The sequence below is a fragment of the Nerophis ophidion genome, linkage group LG06 (genome assembly GCF_033978795.1).
Source record: "Nerophis ophidion isolate RoL-2023_Sa linkage group LG06, RoL_Noph_v1.0, whole genome shotgun sequence".
Classification (NCBI taxonomy): domain Eukaryota; kingdom Metazoa; phylum Chordata; class Actinopteri; order Syngnathiformes; family Syngnathidae; genus Nerophis; species Nerophis ophidion.
In genome coordinates, this window is record NC_084616.1 from 64,325,673 (window position 1) to 64,347,052 (window position 21,380).

A 21,380-nucleotide genomic window follows, 5' to 3' on the forward strand; every position below is an offset into this window, starting at 1 on the left:
CTCGTCACGTTCGTTGTGTCCTGAGCAAGACACTTCACCCTTGCTCCTGATGGGTGCTAGTTGGCGGCTTGCATGGCAGCTCCCTCCATCAGTGTGTGAATGTGTGTGTGAATGGGTAAATGTGGAAGTAGTGTCAAAGCGCTTTGAGTACCTTGAAGGTAGAAAAGCGCTATACAAGTACAACCCATTAATGAAATTAGACTTGTCTAAAGGTTTTTAAAACCAGGTCCAGTCCAGATAATGTCCAAGTCGGGCTCAGCAAGACACACCCTCATCCATGTACAACAACGATGTCAAACTCAAATACAGAGTGGGCCAAAATTTTAAACGGAACAAAGCCGCGGGCCAAGGTTGAACAAAATAACCTTTTAATAGGTACCCAAACAAGTTTTGCATTAAATATTGAACAAGCAAGGCTTATATAACTTTAGTGACATGCAAAATCCAGTTTCAAATAATAATAATAATAAAAAATATCAATGGCATATCAAATAAAATTGAACTAAAAATGTTATGCCTTTTTTTCTATTTGCAATCTTCTGAGGTAAATATCACATTTTTTCCATAGGCTGATAATACATTTGAAAATAAAATAACAATAATGAATGAACCAAACATTCAAGCTTTGAAGTAGCAAGAGAAAATGCATGAATAAAACGTTAATTATGGGTCAGTTTGCTGGAAGTTTCCCGGAAGAGTTAGTGCTGCAAGGGATCCTGGGTATTTGTTCTGTTGTGTTAAGGCGCGGATGTTCTCCCGAAATGTGTTTGTCATTCTTGTTTGGAGTGGGTTCACAGTGTGGTGCATATTTGTAACAGTGCTAAAGTTGTTTATACGGCCACCCTCAGTGTGACCTGTATGACTATGTGTGTGTGTGTGTGTGTGTGTGTGTGTTTTTGTGTGCGTGTGTGTGTGTGTGTGTGTGTGTGTGTGTGTGTGTGTGTGTGTGTGTGTGTGTGTGTGTGTGTGTGTAAAAGCCACAAATATCATGTGACACGCTGTTAGTTTGGTGGAAAAGCGGACGTGACGACAGGTTGTAGAGAACGCTAAAGGCAGCGCCTTAAATGCACGCCCCAATATAGTTGTCCATGTGGAAATCGGTAGAAATTCGGGAGAATGGTTGCCCCGAGAGATTTTCGGGAGGGGCACTGAACTTCGGGAGTCTACCGGGAAAATTAGGAGGGTTGGCAAGAATGAGTATTAGCGGTGAATGCGGTGTTAAAGCGGCACCGACGCTGTATAACACCGGCGGGCCAGCTCTAATGCTAAATTGATATTGGCTCAAGGGCCAAATTAAATTACACGGCGGGCCAGATTTGGCCCGCGGGCCAGAGTTTGACACCCATGATGTACAACAACAACAAAAATAGGGAAACAGATTGCATATAATTTATAAACAAAATAAAATTTTCATAAAGGTATTTGTGTATAGTTCAAAGGCTCACAATTTTTAATCCATCCACAAGTAAGGAAGACTTGGATTATTTCACTTTATGTACTTTTTTTATGCCGAAAGAGGCGATTTCAGCCACTTGAATGACGGCGGAATCATTAAAGGCTCCATCCATCCATCCATCCATCCATCCATCTTCTTCCGCGGGGGCAACAGCCTAAGCTGGGAAACCCAGACTTCCCTCTCCCCAGCCACTTCGTCTAGCTCTTCCCGGGGGATCCCGAGGCGTTCCCAGGCCAGCTGGGAGACATAGTCTTCCCAACGTGTCCTGGGTCTTCCCCGTGGCCTCCTACCGGTTGGACGTGCCCTAAACACCTCCCTAGGGAGGTCTTTGGGTGGCATCCTGACCAGATGCCCAAACCACCTCATCTGGCTCCTCTCAATGTGAAGGAGCAGCGGCTTTACTTTGAGTTCCTCCTGGATGGCAGAGCTTCTCACCCTATCTCTAAGGGAGAGCCCCGCCACACGGCGGAGGAAACTCATTTCGGCCGCTTGTACCCGTGATCTTATCCTTTCGGTCATGACCCAAAGCTCATGACCATAGGTGAGGATGGGAACGTAGATCGACCGGTAAATTGAGAGCTTTGCCTTCCGGCTCAGCTCCTTCTACACCACAACGGATCGGTACAACGTCCGCATTACTGAAGACGCCGCACCGATCCGCCTGTCGATCTCACGATCCACTCTTCCCCCACTCGTGAACAAGACTCCTAGGTACTTGAACTCCTCCACTTGGGGCAGTGTCTCCTCCCCAACCCGGAGATGGCATTCCACCCTTTTCCGGGCGAGAACCATGGACTCGGACTTGGAGGTGCTGATTCTCATTAAAGGCTCACAAATTTTAATCCATCCTTGTTTTAGGCACAATACCAATGGGGCGCAATTTGCAAAATGCGCAACCGCATTTTGCAAATTTAATGTCAAATCAAATCAAATGTTTTTGGGATTTTTTCACTATACAGTTTTCATCCACGACTAAACTACTGACTAAACTACTACCAAGTGTGGATTCAGGCCGGGTGGCCTATTTCAAGTTCCAGGTAACCCTACATTATTATATTTTATAAATAGTAAACCAAGTTGTGGTAGTAGTTTAGTCAGTAGTTCTGTCGTGGATGTACACTGTATAGCAGAGGTAGGGAACCTATGGCTCTAGAGCCAGATGTGGCTCTTTTAATGACTGCATCTGGCTCTCAGATAAATCTTAGCTGACATTGCTTAACACGATAAGTAATGAATAATTCCGCTGGTAATCAGTGTTAAAAATAACGTTCATAATATAAAACATTCTCATGCATTTTAATCCATCAATCCGTTTTCTTCTGCACCTGTTCATTAGAAGTATTTTATTTATTATTGGTTAACTTCAGAATAACAATGTTATTAAAATTAATAAGAGACTTATTATACTCTAAAATGTTGGTCTTACAGCCCTGCGATGAGATGGCGACTTGTCCAGGGTGTACCCCGCCTTCCGCCCGATTGTAGCTGAGATAGGCGCCAGCGCCCCCCGCCACCCCAAAAGGGAATAAGCGGTAGAAAATGGATGGATGTTGGTCTTACTTAAAAATGCACACATTTAGTTGTATTCAGTGTTATAAAATATTGTACGGCTCTCACGGAAATAGATTTTAAAATATTTGGCTTTCATGGCTCTCTCAGACAAAAAGGTTCCCGACCCGTGCTGTATAGTCATGAATCCAATAAACATTTGATTTTATTTGACATTAAATTTGCAAAATGCGGCTGGTATTGTGCTTACAATTATTTCACCTTACGTACTTTTTTTTATGCCGAAAGAGGCGATTTCAGCCACTTGAATGACGGCGAAATAATCAAAGGCACTTGAATGACGGCGAAATTAAAGGCTCACAATTTTTAATCCATCCACAAGTAAGGAAAACTTGGATTATTTCACTTGATGTACTTTTTAATGCCGAAAAAGGCGATTCTTTGAGCCGAGTTTAGATACTTTTCGAGGCGAGTGACGTAAGCGCGCTCCCGCCAGGAGGTGCATAATTCGGCACAACACCTGCAACGTTACCAATTACCATACGACCCTTTTCAATAACGCCAGCCTTTTATTAACGCACATTAAAACGCTAACTTTTCATCAACGCGAACCAATATTAAAACGTTTCTCTGAAGTACACGTCAAGAGCGACTACAAGGGCTGTATGCATGAAAAGTAAAATTCAAAGAGAAGCAGTGTTTTTGACGTTGTTTGAAGATTAAAGGTCTTGCAACTTGACGATCAACTCGGAATTTCCAGTTTCTAGAAAGCTGGCTTACAACTTTGACGCAATTGGTCACCTTTTGCTGCAAATACAAATACTTACAAAGCCAATTACCCACTACGTCAGGGGTAGGGAACCGGTGGCTCTTTTGAAGACTGCATCTGGCTCTCGGATAAATCTTAGCTGACATTGCTTAATATGATAAGTAAAGAATGATTCCACTTGTAATCAGTGTTACAAAAAATAATGTTCAAAATAGAAAACAGTCTCATGCATTTTTAATCCATCCATCTGTTTTCTACCGCACCCGTTCAAGAATTTGCGTTAATGGTAAGAAGTTATTTATTCTTGGTTAGTGTAGGGCTTGCCAGACCACCAAGAGAGCCTGTTTCAGGGTTACAATATTGTTTTATTTTACAATAAGTCTCTCAGTTGCTTTCCAGCAATTGTATTTTTCTCTTTCGTTTTCGCTCGCGCTCTGACTCCAGCCCCAACCCCGTCTCTCCTCCTGGCTGCTGCTTATAAGAGCGACAGGTGATTAGATAACAAGGCCCAGGTGGGCCGTCTACGCACCTGTCGCTGATTTCGAGGCCGGTCCTGGCACACGCCAGTTCGTTGCAGGCCAGCAAGCCACGCCCTCTCCACAGTTAGCTCGAGAATAACAACGTTATTACAAAGAATAAGAGACCTATTATACTCTAGAAATGTTGGTCTTACTTAAAAAGGCACGCGTTTAGTTTTGGTCAGTGTAAAAAAAAAAATATGGCTCTTACGGAAATACATTTTAAAATATTTGGCTTTTTGGCTCTCTCAGCCAAAAAGGTTCCCGACCCCTGCACTACGTAGTTTCCTGAGGAATATTTTGACTCTTATGGAAACTGCTTGAAGACATTTTGCCATATTTAAGATCTTTAGCATTAAAAAACTTGAATTCTACAACTTCAGCAACTACATTTCACAGACATGACCCACGTGATTAAAAAGACAAAAACACAGCGTTAAGCATTTATGTTTATTAGAAATATGTCAACAATAAAAAAGAATGTTCACTGAAATTCACCATTTTCCCCTATACATATTGTTAAATTGCAATTACAATTTGGTCATTAAACACTGCATCTCTCCAACACTGATTTCCCACAAGGGAGGCTCTGCACTGGATGTGGTTAAGCAGAGAACCTGGAGGAAAGCAAGTCATGTGATGTTGACACCTAACTAAACTTCAGTTCAGGCCTGCTTCTGCAGGCAGACTGAGCATGTCGGTATATTGGACAGATAAACAGTAATCAAATGGATGAATTCCATTCACAATTCTTGAGTAGATGGTTATTGGACAGATGCAAACATTTCTGCAATGATTTCAGAATATACCAACTGTACAGACTTTCAACAAATAGTAAAGGGAAACATGTGAGCTATAGATTTAAGCAACCAAAACAAAAAGACCAGCTTCCTGGATATCTAATTCTAAAGTCTCTAAAAAGGGGCCCGTTGTAATTGTTTGTTTTAAAGAAGAAACTACACTATACAGCTAACTTAAACCACAACAATGGAAAAGGGTGTGCCTAATTTCAATAAATCACAATTATGTTCATGTCAATCTTTTTAACACATATTGCTCAATTAAAGACAAGCTTTTCCATCCAATAATATGTGCTTCGTTGGTAATATTACAGTAAAGCAAGATACCTGACAGGTGCAGTACAGCAAATGGAAGTGGCGATAGCTGCTCTGTACAATACCATGCATATCAACCTTCACTGGACTGACTGGGTAGGAAGGAGCTCGGAGCAGAGGTTATGTATTTAAATATGGCTGCTGGCTGTACATTTGTTTTTTACCGCCTTTAAATAAAAGTGTAAATTAATTTTTCTTCCATTCTCCATGATCTTTTATTTATTTTTTCCCCCAAGAGTACCAATGCTTCTATTCCAAATCAGGCATTTCTGAAAGCAAAGCAAACATAATTAGTACTTTCAATCCACACGCTATTCTAAGGAAGAAACTGAGGAGTTCTTCACAGGTCAGGGTTTCTTACTTTCATCATCACTGTCTGCAGTGTCCTCCTGGTGAAACAAAAGGCGGTGAAACGTTACACAAGGATCAAACAAATCACTTAACAATAGAAATGTATCAATCGATCTGGCACTCATCAGGAGGGTTGGGTATCGCGACCAATTTCCCAAAATGATTCAGTTTCGCTTCAATTCGATGTACACTTAAATATTGGAAATGTCTTAAATCCGGTACAAAATATACAAAACTTTTTTTCTTCATCATAAAAACTTTAAACAGCTTAAACTTCCTCCAAAATCTCAAAAGTACAATTCTGAAAAGGAATTAAAAAAAAAATAATTCCAATTGCAAGTGTTATTGTTTTTTCTGGCACGCTTGACACTGCTCAATGTGGGAGATGAAGATGTTAACAGAAGTATCTGTCTTTTTCAGCTGTGATCTTACAACTCTTAGTTACAAATAACCGTTTCAGTCAGATGTTTACCTTGCATGGTCATAAAGTACTATGGTTCGCTTCAAGCATGACCACAACCAGGCAAAAATCCAAAAATCAAAAACAAGCATTGGCTTTTATTTGTATTTTTATGATTCGCGTAGAATCAGGTGATAATGTAATGTTAGCAACTCCATTATATTAGTTTTGCCCCGGACGGCTTATTGTTGGCAGCTAATGTTAGCATAGTTAGTGTGATGCTGCAGCTGCTCCACGCAAAAGACTACTACGTTATTTTTGGTCCCCTGGGTAGAGGCTAACTGTATGTTAGATCTTCACCAAGTTAATAATCATCACAGCCATCGCGTAAAATAGACTACAATTGTTATGACAATAATAATCACTGGTGGACTATGGTATGAGACTAAATATGTTACACACCAAGTAAAAGCAAGCGCAATCAGACAAAAAAGTATGGTAGCCGCTAATATAGATTCAAGATTCCTGATTGTTTTATTAGCATGAAACAACACAATAAATAGTAAGCATTAAAGGAGGAACTGCGCTTTTTAGGAATTTTTCCATTCACACTCAATATGTGAGGTTGTCTTTTTGTTTTTTAAGATTGTAAAAGATATAAACGCTTGAAAGATGTGGCTAATCTCTATGTTGCCTTCAAATCCCCCTAAACACATGTGTGCGCGCATGTGTGCATCCCACATGAAACGGACAGCGAAGCCCTGTCTGTCTGAGAGAAAGACAAGCATTATTGACCTACAGTTAACCAAGTTATTTCACTTTAACTTTTTCTGTGTTAATTGAGTTTTGTTCAAGCAGCAAAAAACAACAATGTTAAACGCAGCTGTCTTTGACAGTTTATATACTAATGTAACTGCATCATAAAGCCTACATGAACTCCACAGTGTTCAGGGATGAATAGTCTCTCCTATTGCTATTGTACCATTTTTTCCTGCTATACTTACATTAATCATTAGTAATGTAGCAGCCTAGTTTTTAATGGCAGGGTCCCTGCTATTTTTACATAATAAAAATCAACTACAGGCTTCCCAAATGCTGTAATAAATTAAGCATGATGAGTTGAGCATATGTCAGCATCAATCAATCAATCAATGTTTATTTATATAGCCCTAAATCACAAGTGCCTCAAAACCACGACCCCTCCCCCCCAGGGGACGGAAAGCAATGGATGGCGAGCGGATCTAACATATTGTGAAAGTCCAATCCATAGTGGATCTAACGTAACCGTGAGAATGAAGTCTAAAGTGGATCCAAAGCATGTGGTCCCACTTTTAACTCTCTGTTTTCAAACGCTTATTGCAAACGCTTTGACTTAGTAAGTCATTATTTTGTCTTAGTAAGCCATTATTTTGACTTAGTAATAACTAAGTCAAAATATTGACTTACTAAGTCATAATAATGACATGCTTAGTATCTCAGGTAAGCAGGACTGTAGGTAAGTAGGACTGTTTTGCGATTTTGTTTACACTTACAGAAAAAATAGAGATATACATCACCACTCAGCCAAGGGAGCAGAAAACACAGCCAAAAATTGTAAGCCTACTTCACCCCAGTCTGTAGTCTATTGCTACGCCCAGGCTGTGGTGGCAGCGATGAGGTTGAAGAAGTGATGGTGACAGGCTGAGTTGCACTGTTCCTTACACCCACCCACCCGTCCACCTATCCCGGGCAACGCCCCCTCCCTCCTGGAGTGTCACCACCACTTAACTAACATTTTTTGGGGGAAACACTGTACATGATATAGTGCACACATCCATACTGTAAATCAGCTGGTGTTAATGTTTTATGTTTGTGTGGTTTGGATTTTCCCATGCACATGCAGTTAATACATGTGATAGATACCGATATCGACCAATCTCGCTTAGGGCTGGGTGATATGGGCGAAAAAGTATACCTCAATGTATTTTTACTTAAACTCTATATTCGATATACCTCTCGATATACTTTCTGGTCAAAGTATAGATAAAAAGATTTTTTTTTGAGTGAGATTCACTGTAATTTAACTGAATGACAATTGTACTATAAACAGTCAGTGGCATTTTTATTAACACAGTCAAGATAGGTATTAACCGCACAGAAAAGAAACTGTTTAGGTAGCACAGAATTACATAACATAAATAAAAATAAATAAAATAGCTGTGAAAATAATACAAAATGTGTCTAACTCAGTTAAAACTTAAATTTGCAGACAGGCACATTTTAATTGTGTTAAAAAAGTGTGGTGTTTGTGTCGGTCGGATCGATCTTCAAGCAACTATAACTCTGGATTATTAGCTGTACGTCGTGGGCAAATATGGCAGTTGAGGAAAGAAGGGAAGCGTTTTTAATGCTTACCCCGTCGGTACAACTTAAAAATGTTTTTAAAAGTGCACACCGATGCAGATTTGCCGTGCAACTTGGTTTATGTGCGGGAGCATTTCTGAGTTTGCGGGAACAAGAAGGAGGATTCCTTGAGAACGATGAGTGCAGGAAACAGTGTTCCATGGTTAAAATGTGGGTCACTCTTTTTACATAAGACATTTGTTTAGCCTTTTCAAAAGGAAAATATATGCATCATTGCAAATCATAATTATCATGATGTCATATATATGTCACAATGCCAACACACCAAGCCTATTACTTTATAGATACTGTGATATGATTGTTTGTTTTGCAGTCAGTACAGATGTGTCCAATGGAATTGTGTTGGGCATTACAAACTCAAAAGTGATTCAGGTGCTGACGCAGGCCAAGCTTAAGGGTAATGCCGTCGCAAGGCTATGGTGTTACTACGCTAGATAAACAGTTCTTCTATATTAGCTCTTACAATAATAATGTCACTGCAGCTTGGTTACGGAAGGTAAATTAAGTATTGTTGGCGGTTTTTGAATATTGAGTGAGTTCGAGGCAGAATGGAATGCACCCATTTGCAGCATTGCTCGCCACTTAGAACGAGTAGATTACAAATAAGACTAAAAATTAAATAAGTGTGTTCTTGTTTCTCAAATGAATTGTGACGATAGACCGTTAGAAAAAAAGTGTAGTTCCCCTTAAAGAAGTCTCGATGAAACCGCATTACAGCACACAATTAGATGCTGTCATTGATTATATGCTATATTAATTTTTACAAATTAATCTTTTTTTCCTTTTATCGTTTACAAACTCAGAGGATAAAATCCCTGGATACAGGATGAGCTTGAGGGATAACGTCAAAAGATTTAAATGAGTACTAGCTGGTAGTTTAGGCTTTTGTTCAGTTGGTGCGTACTATTGACATTGTTTTATTCAAACAACAGAGTACAGTAATTTAAGAAAATAGAAAACAACTTTAAAAAATGTTTTGATATTGTTACATAGTCAATAGCACTCACAATAAGTACATTTTAAGAATTATAAGTAATACACATATTGGATGATCTAACCCATGAATGATCAGATTTGGCCGTACAAAATTCTATCAAAAAAATAAGACGGATAGGTTTCATGAGTGGCGCAAGTAAAACAAAATATATTCTTACATCTTCTTCACCATCCATACCAGGTTGGAAACCATCACCTCCCATGTTATTCATCATCTGCAATTGCAAAAGCAAATTATTAATGTTCAGACAATCAATTCAATGAACAAGGATCTTTGCTTTATTATCTCTTAAAATGATGACAACTCTATGGATTCTAATATCAGGTTTAGTTTAGTTTATTAAGGATCCCTATTAGTCTACACTGCAGTGAAGACTATTTTTCCGGGGGTCCAGGTGAGAGAACACACAAAGAAGCAAATGAATATGGGGCGGTATAGCTCGGTTGATAGAGCGGCCGTGCCAGCAACTTGAGGGTTGCAGGTTCGATCCCCGCTTCCGCCATCCTAGTATCTGCAGTTGTGTCCTTGGGCAAGACACTTTGCCCACCTGGTCCCAGTGCCACCCACACTGGTTTAAATGTACAAATTAGATATTGGGTTTTACGATGTAAAGCGCTTTGAGTCGCTAGAGAAAAAGCGCTATACAAATATAATTCACTTCACTTCAATAAAGATTTAATGAACAGTGCTGGGGTACAAAGACTATTGTGGGTTCAAATGTGTTCTCCTCTCTCTCCTGCGTTACAAGAAATTTACACTGTACCGCATATTAAAGCCTTGTTTGTCTCCATCTGCTTAATTTCAGATCAATCTTTGTTTTGCACACTACCATAGCAAAAAGAAAGGAAATGTCAACACAACAATGGAAAACAATCTAAACAAAAATCCAAACACATATTGAACACTTAATAACCTCTTAAAACCAAAATGCAAAAATAGGTAATACGTTAGACATGGTTAATTAAGTGTAACAATATAGTGCAAAGTGTGAAAATGTAAACAGAAAAACCTGATAACTACTTTAAGGATAAGGTGGTGTGGTATTACCAACTACAAGCACCTCAGTGTGATTACAGTTCTTTTTAAAAAGTCACCCAAAACTGCTGTACTGCCATGAAGGACCAGGTGATATTGAAAAAAAAAAAAGATCACGATAAATATTTTCATATGATCTGATTTTGATTTACATTTTTTTTTATATTATTAAAGCAGATTGTCCCGTGCAGGATTATACCAATTACCGCAGCCCTACTGTTAACTAATACAGTACCTTGTAACAGACATTAAGGCAATATATGCTAACAGCTGACAACTGTCGTTTTGTTCATATCTATATTTGTGTTTACTAGGTGCAACTGTACAGGTGACCCATGCTACAGTCCGTACCAGGTTTTACCGCCACAGTTTTGCTTCTTTTTCGGTACGTTTTGTGGGGGTAAAGAAAAAAATGTTTTCCTCTCAAAGTTATGTTTTTTTGCTTGTTATCTCAAACATTTTGCAGTAAACAACGTAAAATTGATGTAGTGAATACTGTAAGACTTTTATCTTAAAGGGGAACATTATCACAATTTCAAAATGGGTTAAAAACAATAAAAATCAGTTCCCAGTGGCTTGTATTTTTTGAAGTTTTTTTCAAAATTTTACCGGTCCCGGAATATCCCTAAAAAAGGCTTTAAAGTTCTTGATTTTCGCTATTTGCGATGCGACTGTCCATTTCCCTGTGACGTCATACAGGGCTGCAAATACAAACAACATGGCGGTTACCACAGCAAGATATAGCGACATTAGCTCGGATTCAGCGGTTTAAGCGATTCAACAGATTACGCATGTATTGAAACAGATGGTCGGAGTATGGAGGCAGATACCAAAAACAAAATTGAAGAAGAAATTGAAGCTATTGAGCGAATAGCTATTGACGCTATTCGGCCATAGTGTGGGTGTACCTAATGAAGTGGCCCATAGCATGGCTGCCTTATTAGCATCGCCGGTAAAATGCGCAGACCAAACGATCAGGACTTTCGCATCTTGTGACACTGGAGCAACTTAAATCCGTCGATTGGTAAGTGTTTGTTTCGCATTAAATGTGGGTATCTCGTTTCAAATGTACACACAGTTAGCGTAAATAGCATGTTAGCATCGATTAGCGTAGCATGTTAGCATCGATTAGCATAGCATGTTAGCATCGATTAGCTGGCAGTCATGCCGTGACCAAATATGTCTGATTAGCACATAAGTCAACAACATCAACGAAACTCACCTTTGTGATTTCGTTGACTTAATCGTTGCAAATGCATCTGCAGGTTATCCATACATCTCTGTGCCATGTCTGTCTTAGCATCGCCGGCCAAATGTGAAGACACTTTGGTACATTCAATGGGGGTCTGGTGGCAGATTTTTTGCCAGTGGTGCAACTTGAATCCCTCCCTGCTAGTGTTGTTACACCCTCCGACAACACACCGACGAGGCATGATGTCTCCAAGGTTCCAAAAAATATTCGAAAAAACGGAAAATAACAGAGCTGAGACCCGGTGTTTGTAATGTGAAAATGAATATGGCGGGTGTGTTACCTCGGTGACGTCACGTTCTGACGTCATCGCTAAAAGACCGATAAACAGAAATGTGTTTAATTTGCCAAAATTCACCCATTTAGAGTTCGGAAATCGGTTAAAAAAATACATGGTCTTTTTTCTGCAACATCAAGGTATATATTGACGCTTGCATAGGTTTGGTGATAATGTTCCCCTTTAAGTTAACATTTTGTCAATAACACTTAATAATCGTAAATTATTATTTAAATTACTTGTATACAAAGGCATGTGATTTGAACTTAATGAAAAAGACTGAAAATAAGCCGGAGTCTGGGGGCCGCATCCAAATCTTGCTTGTTTGTAGGTGACCAAATACTTATTTTTAGAGGAATTTACCAGTTAATGAATTAAAAAGCCTACAGTGTAATTTCCTGGATTATTTTCCCACATTCCTTCTCTCATAGTTGAAGTGTACCTATGGTGAAAATTACAGGCCTCGCTCATCTAAGTGGGAGAACTTGCACAACTGACGAAATACTTTTTGCCCCACTGTATGTATGTATGTATGTATGTATACAGTACATGCACATACAATGGGGCAAAAAAGTAGTTAGCCACAAATGCCGTATTCTTCTGCAGCATGCTAAAGATACTTCTCCCAAAATGAATATTTAAGATGAATTTATAAGAGAGCGTCAGTAACGATGATACGGGACACTGTAAATCGAGGGACACCTGTAGTAAAAAGTGCTTACGTCTGAGAACTGATCAAAGTTGCCCATCGCTTCTTCGGAGTCGTCCTCCCACTCTTTCCAGTTGTTAAAGTCAACACTGAGCCACCTCAACTGTGGAGAAACAAAGGCACCATAAAAATGCATTATATCAAACAAAATCTATATACCCCATTATAGGTAAATTTATATACCCATACAGATATATATCACAAGTCATGGTCGTATTACTTCTTAAAGTTACATATAATTTTAAGAAAAACATACCAAACATCCATGCTACCACTGGCTTTAGTCATAATTTTTTTAAGTGACATAAAAATGTTCCTGCAAAAGAGCAGTATTGTTGCAATATGATAAAATTACATCCAAGCAAGTTACAGTGCATCCGTAAAGTATTAACAGCGCTTCACTTTTTCCACATTTTGTTATGTTAAGAGCATTTTTCCAAAATGAAATAATACTTTTCATTCTAAAAATTCTTCAGACAATACCTCATACTGACAATGTAAAATGTTCAAAATTGTAAAAAAAAAAAATACAAATCCCAAATACATACATATATATATATACAGTATTTGCTCAATACTTAGTTGATGCACCTTAAGCAGCAATTATAAATGATAACAATAACAGTAATAACAATAGATTAGATTTTATATCACACCTCAAACTTTTTGAATACGATGCCAAAAGCTTGGCACACCTATCTTTGGGCAGTTTAGCCCATTCCGCTTTGCAGCACCTCTCAAGGTCCATCAGGTTGGATGGGAATCATTGGTTTTCATTTAGGACAGTGGTACCCAACCACCGGGCCGTGGCCCGATTGGTACCGGGGCCCAAAATAATTTTTTATTAAAAAAATAAATAAATAAATAATAATATATATATATATATATATATTTTTTTTACTAAATCAACATAAAAAACAGAATACACACTTACAATTAGTGCACCAACCACAAAAACGTCCCTTTTTCATGACAAAGAGAAAAAAAAAAAAAGGATTCGGTGCCCTAAAATATGAGCCCCACTTTAAGGCTACACATGCCTTGTCCATAAAAAGTTAAAATTTGAGGCCTGTAAGTATGCTAGCAGTTCCCCCATTACCATGCTAATTTTAGTATGCTAATGTTATATGCTTGCATTTTCGCAAATTTTGTATGCTTTACCCTAATAATCATCGATTACGGTACTTGGCACTATTTTAAAGGTATGCTAGCCCATTGTTTACAAGCGAATGTAAGCTACATGCAAACATTTTATGCTCAAATTTCAGGAAATGTTTAAAGTTTTAAACTCATAAGCTAACTATTTTAACAACACCAATATTTAGCATTTCAAGATTAATTTTACATTTCTGTTCAACTACTGCGCTTTGCCTTTAAAACCAATTTTACCTTTCAAATTATTCATCAAACCAAGTAATTTGAACCTTCAAACTATGCTTACATTAATTTCTACATTCCATCAGCATGTCAGTTCAGCTTCAGCATTGGACTATTGCAATTTCTACAGAAATTGCTTCATGTAGGTTTAATAAATTCACAAAATAAAATTAATATCACATTGTCATTACAAGGTATTGTGTGTAGAACTTTGAAAACAAAAATAAAACATAATTTCTTGTATTTCAGAATAGGGCTGTAACACAACAAAATGTAAGAAAAAAAGGAAGCTCCGTGAATACTTTTCAGATGCACTGTATATTGTACAATGAACATTATGTTGCATTACAATATATATTGTGATATTGCACAGCACTAATCGGATGCATTTCAATTTGCAAAAGTGTACACTTGTGGCGAACCAACCTGAGCCTTCTCTTTTGTAATCCTTGGCCATGACTTTCCTGGCTGGGCTTTTCGTAAGTAGCACAACACTGATCTATCGGTGCGTTTATGTTTGGATTCCTGAATTTGTAAGACAGAGATGGTTAATAAGAAAACACCTTGGTCGACAGAGAACAATACTCTGAACTTACATTTTCCTCAATGGCTTCAAAAAGTTCTATTTCGTTCACATGTCTGACATTGTCAGTTCCTCCAACACAACTGTGAAGAAAAAAAACTTAAGTACCGAATAATAACTAAACAAACCAAACAAAAATAAATATGATGATGTGGGACATCTTAAATGTGTGTGGGACAGGCACATGCAATTTAGACTGATTATTTCCGTTATGATGCATACATACCTGAAAATAAACTTTGTTTTATCAAAACTGACTTTTACATCTTTGCTGTCCACAACACAGAACTCTATAAAAACAGAGTCTCTCCGGTCGTACCACTTGGCACTTGCTGGTTGCCTATGAAGAAACACAAGCAAACATTTAAATTAGGAATGTTCCACACAGAGATTTATGTTGCCGATACTCATCATCTATGAAGGAGATTAGAGTTGGGCGATATATTGAGTTTATAAGACAGATCGATATATTTTTAAACAAGATATGAATTAAAAAAAACATTGTAATATTGATATGATTTATTTCATGTTAAAATTACCAAACGCCGCTTATTTGTTGTGTTCCTTGTTCTCCACCGCTTCCCACTCGCTACTAAGCCCCTCCCCTTCCTCCTTCCAAGCACGTATAAGAACATCCATGATTGGTTGGTTGTTTATTATGAGTCACGATTGGTTGAGATTATGGCAAAACATTAGGCACAGGCCAATCAGAGGCAAGACAGGGCGGGTCATCGAATCAGTAAGGGAAATCACAACAGACATTTCAAATGACAAGAGAGTTGTAGAAAAGAAAGGGGGAATATTCACACGGGTGATTTATACATTAAAAAAGCTAGTGGAAGATGGCAGAGGGATTATCTTTTTAGATTTTTCTTTTAGCGATTTAGACTTCCACCAAACCCACAATGGGTCTACTTGGCCACATTCGGATAAACGTATTCGTCAGGATAAAACATTAGTTTGAGTTGTTTACCATCTAAGCCCAAGTCAAAACTATTCGAGTTGCTGGGCATATTTTACACGAGAAAGGCTGCCAAAAAGGTGCGCCGAAGGGAGGAAGATCATAGGCGCACAATTAAGTAAAGTCACTTACTTGGCGCTGACCAGTACCATACGTGTGTCACAGTCCATTACATCGTCAGCAGGGAATTTAAAAGTGCCTGTCTGCAAATGTATTTTTTATCTGAGTTTGATACATTTTGTATTATTTGCACAGCTATGTTATTTATTTTACGAACAAAGAATATTTTTAATTATGTTATGTAATTCTGTGCTACCTAAACAGTTTCTTTTCTGTGCTGTTAATACCCATCTTGATTAACGGGGTTAATAAAAGTGCCACTGACTGTTTACAGTACAGTTGTCATTCAGTTCAAATTCAGTGAATCTCACTTTTAAAAATGAATATCTTTATACGTATACTTTCACCGGAAACTATATCAAGATACAATTCCAATATCAAGTTTAAGTTAAAATATATCGAGGTATACTTAATATAAGCGAGATTGATCGATATCAGTGACTATCACATGTATTAACTGTACATTTTTTGATTCAATTATGATTAGGGCCATTTACAGTTTAACAATATAAACAATATTTAAACTACTTCTTTATTCTCTTATTACATGCAATTAACTTAGCAAAAAAACTTAAATAGTACACAGTAACTAAAAAGCTATTTTAGGCCTCCACAATGAATCCAATTTTAACTGATCACCATTTTGGCAGCTACAAAAAAATTAAAGCGATCGTCAGCGAGATTAACATTTAAAAACAGGCCTCACTTCATTTCATACAAAGCACGTTGACAGTCAGCCAACCACCAGTGGGCGACCGATAGACGGACGCATGTGAGAGTGAGTGTCGACAGAGGTTGAAGGTAGATCAGACAGTAGCTCCCAAAAATATTAGGAAAAATAAATGCAATACTACATTGGTGGCCACTTCTCCCGGACAGGTTCCGACAGGGTACTAACAGGTGCGCATTTCAACCCTGCAACACTACTGTACACTTCGCCGTTCTCTAGGCACTACCGCTCGTTTCCGGAAACCCGGAAATTCTCCCACACGGATAAACCCACAACAAACGCCAGAACGGTTTGCAGGGTACAGCGGCATCGCATCCCAAAAAATTATCGAGGTACAAAGACACATTACGCATTAACAAAAATTCCCTTATTTCCTTAACCGTCATTTGCCCACACTGCAAAGCGGATTGCCACTATATCAGGCCACCCGCCACTAGCGCAGAGCCCCAACGAACAGCTACAAAAAGCAGGGTGCCTAAAATACAGAAAAATGCGCAGTTGGAATATAATTACAACACTTTATGTACATATTTATACAATATTTACATATTTATATAAGCTCCATTCACAGACAGAGTCCCATTGCTTTTATGAGCGGTCGAGCGAGTCAAAAGCCGGAAAAAAAACAACTTTATTTTATTTATTTGTAGCGGCCATAATTTTTTCATGGCGGGCCGCCACAAATAAATGAATGTGTGGGAAACCCTGCTTTATGAAAAAAAAATAATTCAAATACCAAAACTTACACTGACCAAGTACGATACCAATAGTTGTTTCAGTGTCGATATATTTTTTTCACTGTGCAAAGTTTTTTTCGAAATCTAGATTTACTTGGAGTGTACAGACAGAAGTACACTCCCAATCGTGTGGCCGTGCCAGCAACCTGAGCGTTCCTGATTCAATCCCCAGATTCTACCGGCCTAGTCACATCCGTTGTGTCCTTGAACAAGACATTTCAGTCTTGGGTCGTGGTTATCCTTGCATGGCAGCTCCCGCCATCAGTGTGTGAATGTGTGTATGAATGGATGAATGTGGAAATAAGTGTCAAAGCGCTTTGAGTGCCTTGGAGGTAGAAAAGCGCAATACAAGTATAACCCATTTACCATTTAATGGATAAATCTAAAATTAATCTTTATCCGCTATGCTAAATGGCTCCTACCGCAATACAGACTTGTAGTAACAGTTAAAAAGGCTGCGTGTTAACTGCCATTTTACTCTTCTATTAAAGGCCTACTAAAACCCACTACCACGCAGTCTGATAGTTTATACGGCGTGGCGCAGTGGGATAAATGGCCGTGCGCAACCAGAGGGTCCTTGGTTCAATCTCTACCTAGTACCAATCTCGTCACGTCCGTTGTGTCCTGGGCAAGACACTTCACCCTTGCTCCTGATGGGTGCTGGTTAGCGCCTTGCATGGCAGCTCCCTCCATCAGTGTGTGAATGTGTGTGTGAATGGGTAAATGTGGAAGTAGTGTCAAAGCGCTTTGAGTACCTTGAAGGTAGAAAAGCGCTATAGAAGTACAACCCATTTATACATTATGTATATATCAATGATGAAATCTTAACATCGCAACACATGCCAATACGGCCGGTTTGGTTTACTAAATTGCAATTTAAAATTTCCCGCACGTATCCTGTTGAAAATGTTGCGGAATGATGACGCTTATGCTAACGTTATTGGTTGGAGCGGACATTTCAGCCTAGCACCACTCATGGCTAAAAGTCATCTGCTTTAATCACATAATTACACAGTATTTTGGACATCTGTGTTGGTGAATCTTTTGCAATTTGTTCAATTATTAATGGAGACCATAAAAAAGAATGCTGTTGGAGAAAAGCGGTGGATTGCAACTGCCGTTATCAAAACAAACAGCCGGTGTTTCTTTGTTTATAGTGAAGCTTTAACACAGAGCGGTCCAGCGAACATGTTTCTCTACCACATGTCAACCAGCAAGTTTTTTGATGGAAAAATTGTGATATTAAGTCGGCTCTTACCGGAGACTTGAGCGGATTATGCGACCTCCTCAAGCAGCTGTCAAAAAGGCAGCTGTGATCTTTGCTCCTCCATTGGCTTCTCTCAGAGACACTGGCAGTCAACACAGCCCCCCGACTTTCAGGTATGACTTTATAATCTCACTAAAACAGTATTAACACAATAAGCAGATATGGAATTTTCCAGAATTATCCTAGTAAATGTGTCTAATAACATCTGAATTGCTCCCACTGCCGTCACCTTTTTTTTTTTAGTGCTTCACTCTAACTTTCTTCATCCACGAATTGATTGATTGATTGATACTTTTATTAGTAGATTGCACAGATCAGTACATATTCCGTACAATTGACCACTAAATGGTAACACCCGAATAAGTTTTTCAACGTGTTTAAGTCGGGGTCCACGTTAATCAATTCATGGTACAAATATATACTATCAGTTTAATACAGTCATCACACAGGTTAATCATCATAGTATATACATTGAAATATTTAGGAATCTTTCATCCTCGCTCTAATTAATGGGGAAATCGTCGATTTTTCGGTCCAAATCACTCTTGCTGCTGGTGGCTATGATTGTAAACAATGTGAGGATGTGAGGAGTCCTACAACCCGTGACGTCAAGCGCACATCATCTGTTACTTCCGGTACAGGAAAGGCTTTTTTATTAGCGACCAAAAGTTGCAAACTTTATCGTGGATGTTCTCTACCAAATCCTTTCAGCAAAAATATGGCAATGTCGCGAAATGATCAAGTATGACACATAGAATGGACATGCTATCCTCGTTTAAATAAGAAAATCTCCTTTCAGTAGGCCTTTAACACAGAGCGGTCGCGCAAACATGTTTCTCTACCACATGTCAACCAGCAAGTTTTAGGATGGAAAAATTGTGATCTTAAGTCGGCTCTTACCGGAGACTCGAGCGGATTATGCGACCTCCTCCTGCAGCTGTCAAAAAGGCAGCTGTGATCTTTGCTCCTCAATTGGCTTCTCTCAGAGACACTGGCGGTCACCACAACCCTCCGACTTTCAGGTATGACTTAATAATCTCACTAAAACACTATTCACACAATAAGCAGATAAGGGATTTTCCACAATTATCCTGGTAAATGTGTCTAATAACATCTGAATCGCTCACACTGCCGTCGCCTTCTTTTTTTTTTTTTAGTGCTTCACTCTAACTGTCTTCATCCACGAATCTTTCATCCTCGCTCAAATTAATGGGGAAATTGTCGCTTTCTCGGTCCGAATCACTCTTGCTGCTGGTGACTACAAACAATATGAGGAGCCCTACAACCCGTGACGTCACGCGCACATCGTCTGCTACTTCCGTTACAGGCAAGGCTTTTTTTTATTAGCGACCAAAAGTTGCTAACTTTATCGTCGATGTTCTCTACTAAATCTTTTCAGCAAAAATATGGCAATATCGCAAAGTGATCAAATATGACATGTAGAATGGACCTGCTATTCCCGTTTAAATAAGAAAATCTCATTTCAGTAGGCCTTTAACACAGAGCGGTCGCGCAAACATGTTTCTCTACCACATGTCAACCAGCAAGTTTTTGGATGGGAAAATTGTGATATTAAGTCGGCTCTTACCGGAAACTTGAGCGTTTATGCGACCTCCTCCTGCAGCTGTGATCTTGGCTTCTCTCAGAGACACTGGCGGTCACCACAGCCCTCCAACTTTCAGGTATGACTTTATAATCTCACTAAAACACTATTAACACAATAAGCAGATAAGGGATTTTCCAGAATCATCCTAGTAAATGTGTCTAATATCTGAATCGCGCCCACTGCCGTCGCCTTTTATTTTTAATGCTTCACTCTAACTTTCCTCATCCTTGAATCTTTCATCCTGGCTCAAATTAATGGGAACATCATCGCTTTCTCGGTCCGAATCACTCTTGCTGCTGGTGATTATAAACAATGTGAGGAGCCCTACAAACCGTAACGTCACGCGCACATCGTCTGCTACTTCCGGTACAGGCAAGGCTTTTTTTATTAGCGACCAAAAGTTGCGAACTTTATTGTCGATGTTCTCTAATAAATCCTTTCAGCAAAAATATGGCAATATCGCAAAATGATAAAGGAATACACATAGAATGGAGCTAATATCCCCGTTTAAATAAGAAAATCTCATTTCAGTAGGCCTTTAAATGCTCCAAAGAGCCAAACCTCGTTAATCATCATCATTGACGAAGCAACAAAGTGACTACCAAGAGATAGGACTTGGATCAAATAAGTGACAGGCTGTTATCCGAAACTTGAAGTGAACGCCACAGTCCAAACTTGGCCAGCGCGCTGATAGCCGAGAGCTTCTAGAACCTGCTAGAACGTCGTTGAATGAATCCTTAGCCAGCCGAGCTAACAACAGCAGGTTAGTGTAGCCATGCGGTGCACCTGACACATGCCCTTACCTCACAGAAAGATAGTCGTATTACCAATCAATCTTTTCTCACGACAACAAAGTTGAACTTTGTGTACTTTAGAGAGCGTTCTAAAAGCATTCGAGACATTCGGCAAGTTAAAAGGCAGCTCGCAGTTCACCGAGGTAAAGGCCATCCTCCCGCCTTTACGAAGCATGTTGTCGGGCGGCTAACTTTAGCCGGCGACACCCGTACTAATCCCACTTTTCCCCGGCGTGTGTCCCACAACTTACATGTCTGGACGTGAAGCGTGCTTTTATTTAGGAGACAGGAGAATCTAACGAAGAGTGCTACTGCCCGCAGAGTCGGAGCGGTTGCCACGGACTTGCAATGCAAAACGTCGCTAGTGCGTAGGTTGTTACGTAGCGGCGGACGTTGAGAATACCAACGGAGGCGCAA

The 21,380-nt window shown here is 39.2% G+C and overlaps 1 protein-coding gene across 1 annotated transcript; it reads right to left on the reverse strand.

Moving 5' to 3' along the window:
• Positions 1 to 4,688: 4,688 nt before the first annotated feature.
• Positions 4,689 to 21,380, reverse strand: LOC133555097 (prostaglandin E synthase 3-like). The gene is made up of 8 exons (XM_061904579.1): positions 21,215 to 21,380; positions 14,975 to 15,088; positions 14,762 to 14,831; positions 14,592 to 14,690; positions 12,802 to 12,891; positions 9,676 to 9,732; positions 5,729 to 5,756; positions 4,689 to 5,636 (listed from the first exon to the last, which is right to left on the reverse strand). Coding segments are annotated over exons 1-8 (480 nt in total). The 5' UTR covers positions 21,217 to 21,380; the 3' UTR covers positions 4,689 to 5,616.

Excerpts from the sequence above, each read along its gene's own strand:
- LOC133555097 (XM_061904579.1), bottom strand. Across the intron at positions 12,892-14,591 it reads TTACAAAAGAGAAGGCTCAG|TTGAGGTGGCTCAGTGTTGA; the intron begins GTTGGTTCGCCA and ends GTTTCTCCACAG. Across the intron at positions 5,757-9,675 it reads GTATGGATGGTGAAGAAGAT|GAGGACACTGCAGACAGTGA; the intron begins GTAAGAATATAT and ends TTGTTTCACCAG.